This window comes from Ammodytes marinus (assembly GCF_949987685.1).
Source record: "Ammodytes marinus genome assembly, chromosome: 22".
In the NCBI taxonomy this organism is placed as follows: Eukaryota; Metazoa; Chordata; class Actinopteri; order Uranoscopiformes; family Ammodytidae; genus Ammodytes; species Ammodytes marinus.
The window spans coordinates 1,783,096-1,788,095 of NC_137226.1; the positions used below are offsets into that span (position 1 = coordinate 1,783,096).

At 40.1% G+C, this 5,000-nt stretch overlaps 2 protein-coding genes across 2 annotated transcripts in view; both read left to right on the top strand.

The window, feature by feature from the left end:
• The window catches only part of LOC307268735 (uncharacterized protein), a gene marked incomplete at both ends in the record, with an annotated part of 10,474 nt that extends 9,331 nt beyond the window's left edge, over positions 1-1,143 (top strand). The window contains 2 exons of the mRNA XM_080051471.1: positions 290-373; positions 1,021-1,143. Coding sequence (XP_079907597.1) covers positions 290-373; positions 1,021-1,143 — 207 coding nt within the window. The remainder of the gene's footprint in view (positions 1-289; positions 374-1,020) is intronic.
• The window catches only part of tspan9b (tetraspanin 9b), a 52,142-nt gene that overhangs the window by 40,305 nt on the left and 6,837 nt on the right, over positions 1-5,000 (top strand). The gene's annotated exons all lie outside the window — the stretch shown is intronic.

Here is a 5,000-nt window from a genome sequence, read left to right on the forward strand (position 1 = left end):
AGATAGATAGATAGATAGATAGATAGATAGATAGATAGATAGATAGATAGATAGATAGATAGATAGATAGATAACACTCAGATGTAGCCTACATTTTGGACCTTTGATTTATACTAGTATGAAAGAAGACATGTTATGGAAGATACATAGACAAAAATGCTTGAAAAAAACAATGCAATGCTGAAAATAAGTTAATTAATTTTTCATTATGTACAACAACAGTTAGGAAAAAAATTGAATATTATTGAATAATGTTGAATTGTGAGCTTTTGCCCTGTGTTGGCTGCAGCCCTGTGGACCCATTCTGAAGAGCTACTTGAGCTTCCCCATCAAACTCAGGATAGGAATCATTTCTGCCTTCGCCACCATCGCGGTAATATGACGGACAGACAGACAGACAGACAGACAGACAGACAGACAGACAGACAGACAGACAGACAGACAGACAGACAGACAGACAGACAGACAGACACACCTATAGACTCACACAAACACACACACATACAACACAGACAGACAGACAGACAGACAGACAGACAGACAGACAGACAGACAGACAGACAGACAGACAGACACACACACACACACACACACACACACATGGTCGCACAATTATTATATATGAGATTTTAACAGTAGTAGTGGACAAACTTAACGGCCTTACACGTTTTTATATATAGTGGACGTCCTGGGGAAATGTACCTGTTGGAAGACCAAGAAGAAGAAGTACTATAGAATAAATAACTAAATACATCTTCACCTCATCACTTGATATTGTGGAAAGACTTGAGGCAGTGGAGGATGATGCCATCTTTAATAACTATAGCTTCTTGTCCTCGAAGGCCATCGTAGCTTCTGTAAATTCTCCTCTAAAGGGAGGGGTTAGCAAGGGAGCGTTGACATCTACAATCTCACCACTAGATGATGCTAAACACTCTAAAATTACACACTGTACCTTTAAAGATTTTGAGTTTTAAATTGTAATTTGTTTGACGTTTCTTTATAACATCTGTGTTGCAGATAACAGCCATTGTTCTGTGTCTGTTGTTGGGTCTCGAAAAATATTGGAAGACGCCTCCTGTAGAAACGACGGTGGACGACTTCAACAGAGTGAAATACCAACCCAAGCCCACCCTCACCTGACACCTGGCCCCTCCCACAAAACCATGGCAACAGTTAGGACTACAGGTGCATCTAGAAAAATTTGAATATCAATGAAAAGTAAAACATTTAAATTAAAATCTGGCATGCTCAAAATTAAAATATTACTTAAAGGAATACTTCACCCATACGGAACCAGCGTTCTATCGTTATAAAATCACTATTATAATATAATGAATGAGGTTTTTCTTCCCTCAGTCTTCCCTTAGTCTTCCCTTGGCCCAGCTTTCCTGTTAGTCCTAACCCTTACTGTGATGTCACAAGAAGGAAACTGTAGGGTTAGACAGTGAGACCATAAAACAGTCTTTCTGCCTTTTCTCAGGCTAAGATGATCCGATTTCAATTTTTTTTGCACATTTATACTAAATAAAATCTCCGAGTTCAATACACCTTCATATTCCAACCGGTGAAGTATAGGTCTTTAAGTTCAATGTAGCTCCAGATACAACTTATTCAATTATCGACTATTAAATTAAACCGGTACAGGGTCATTTAAGCGACAACAACATCATCCAGTCATGATTTTGCCAGAGCCAGAAGCAGCAAAATACTTTGGTTGCGTTCCGAATCACATACTCTTTCTTTTTTCTATTCTACATACTACATCCGACGATAAAAAGAATCTAGTTAGGATGCAGTACACATACTATTGGGACATACTTTTCTCTCTTATTTCATCATAACATTGCGCCTTGATCTTGCCTCTTGCTTTTATATCCGTCGCATCCCCGTTTGTTTTCATAACATGGACCTATAGGCTTCGTCGATGTTACGTCACTTCACGTGCGCACTGGATTGTGGGTCAGAATCGCCCAAATAGGATGCACTTTTCAACACTAACAATCTTGGCCGCATGAAGTAGGACATCCGGGTACTTCTAACCATCCTAAATCTGGCCACAAGAATCGGGACATCCTAAATCTTTTTTCTACATACTATATAGTAGAAAGTATGCGATTCGGAACGCAACCTCTGATCTGAATAAAGAAACATGGCTGCCAGGCATTATCAAAGGTTTAGCTGTCGGATAATGACATTATAAATAAAGTTTATTTTATTAGTGATGCTTGTGATGTATTTAGATGTAGTGTCTCGCTGCAGCCGCAAGATGGCAGTAAAGATGAATGTAACGAACTTTAACCATGCATCAGGTTAGAGTCTGTGTGTGTGTGTGTGTGTGTGTGTGTGTGTGTGTGTGTGTGTGTGTGTGTGTGTGTCTGTGTCTGTGTGTGTGTCTGTGTGTGTGTACTTTTACAACAGTTTTGTATGAACCAATTTGAGTTTTAGACTTTGACAGGCTTTTTAAAGGGCTGTTTGAGGGTTAACACTAGGTTTTAAGGACAGGCCTTTAAAGGGCTGTTTGAGGGTTAACACTAGGTTTTAAGGACAGGCCTTTAAAGGGCTGTTTGAGGGTTAACACTAGGTTTTAAGGACAGGCCTTTAAAGGGCTGTTTGAGGGTTAACACTAGGTTTTAAGGACAGGCCTTTAAAGGGCTGTTTGAGGGTTAACACTAGGTTTTAAGGTTCAGGTATGAATATAGGTTTATGTTAGGGTTAGTGTAAGGGTTGGGGTTAGACATTTAGTTTTGATGGTTAGGGTTAGTGTAAGGGGCTAGAGAATGTATTATGTCAATGAATGTCCTCACAAGTATAGCTGTATACAAACGTGTGTGTGTGTGTGTGTGTGTGTGTGTATGTAAAGCACTAAATTTGTTAAAGTATTTTCGAATATTGCTTAAAAGTACGGAAAGATGCACATTGACAGTGAGTTGTGTATATTTTTGGAATTGTGTTCACGTTGTAACTTGTTGTTATAAATATTTTATATTTTCACTCTTTATTTTTGCACAATTTATTTTTAATCAGTTTTCGTTTTCCTACAACTGCCTTTACGAAACCATCGCCCTCTGGATAAATAAAGGTATATTTGATCTTAAAGGTGTACTATGTCAGAGTGTGTGTGTGTGTGTGTGTGTGTGTGTGTGTGTGTGTGTAACTTTGGGTGTGTCAGAGAAGTGAAACATTTTCTAAGGTATATTCTCATTATAACTGAATAAACAAACTTTCCTCACAGGTAAATAAAATGTGATCCCTGGAACACTGTTTGAAGTTAGAAAGCTTCCTGAAAAGTTACTGTTTCACTGTTGTTGTTGTTTGCAGCAGCAGGGCCCACGCAATCTAATTCCCTTTGGATAGATAAAGGTATTTTTGCCACACAACAAACACACACACACACACACACACACACACACACACACACACACACACACACACACACACACACACACACACACACACACACACACACACACACACACACACACACACCTCTCAGCAGTGGAAAGAGGAAAACGAAAACACAGATAACAATTTTTGTGTGTTTCCTTCTATTTTCTTTAGGACTCATTCACAGGACGCAGGATTTCCTCTGTAGGTCTTTGTGTGTGTGTGTGTGTGTGTGTGTGTGTGTGAGTGTGTGTGTGTGTGTGTGGTTGTGTGTGCCCAAACACACAGGACAGGGTGTTAATACCCAGCGTAGGCTCTGTAAACTGGTGTGTAAACAAAGGGGCCCACAGTAGCTAGCAACATGCCCGTTTACAGAGCCTAGGCTATTTATTATATTAACACTGGATTTTTTTTCCAGCGCACACACAGTACAGACAGGTAGTGGATCGTGAGGAGATATTCACTGATTTTGACAAAAAGTGATTTTGACAAAAAGTGTTCTCTAGAATCACTGACTACACCTTTAAAGGGGCAATGTGTAACATTTTAAGTAATTTATTATCTAAAATCAATATCCTCATTCATAAATATGTCCTCATTGGTGTAAAATCACCTCTGCCAATAATCTGAATTATCCTCCAGAGCGGAGAATTACAAATATTAATATTACATTTTGTACATTGAGCGGGCAAGTCTTATGGAGGAATCCATGTTAGTTGGAATGTCATCAGGTGCATTGTTTAACATTTAGAATTGTTCTTGTCCTTGAAGGCCACTGTAGCTGCTGTTATTATTCTAAAGGGGTGGGGTTACCCAGGGAGCGTTGCATTCTAGAACTTTGTAGAACTTTCTTGATGAAGTCATATTACACAGTGTCCCTTTTAATTTTCACTTTTACACGTTTTTCACCAAAGGCTGTAAAGTGCCCAGACTTACAGCAGCTACTTTCCCTGATTTTCCAAATGAAGCAGGAACTAACTACAGGTAATTAATGTTCCTGTAAAGCACTTTGAATGGCCTTGTGTCTGAACTGTGCTATAGAAATAAACTTGCCTTGCCTTGCCTTTACTGTAAGTATTCCTGGAATTTATTAGCCCAGATGTTCACAATATGCCTTCACTCACTATATCCACCGTATCTATCCAATCTCTCTCTCTCTCTATCTCTCTCTCTGTCTCTCTCTTTCTCTCTCTCTCTATCTGTGTGTGTCTGTCTGTCTGTCTGTCTGTCTGTCTGTGTGTGTGCGTGCGTGTCTGTCTGTCTGTCTGTGTGTCTGTGTGTGTGTGTGTCTGTCTGTCTGTCTGTCTGTCTGTCTGTCTGTCTGTCTGTCTGTCTGTCTGTCTGTCTGTCTGTCTGTCTGTCTGTCTGTCTGTCTGTGTCTGTCTGTCTGTCTGTCTGTCTGTCTGTCTGTCTGTCTGTCTGTCTGTCTGTCTGTCTGTCTGTCTGCCTGCCTGTCTGTCTGTCTGTCTGTCTGTCTGTCTGTCTGTCTGTCTGTCTGTCTGTCTGATGCAGGATTTCCTCTGTAGGTCTTTGTGTGTGTGTGCGTGTGTGTGGTTGTGTCTGTCTGTCTGTCTGTCTGTCTGTCTGTCTGTCTGTCTGTCTGTCTGTCTGTC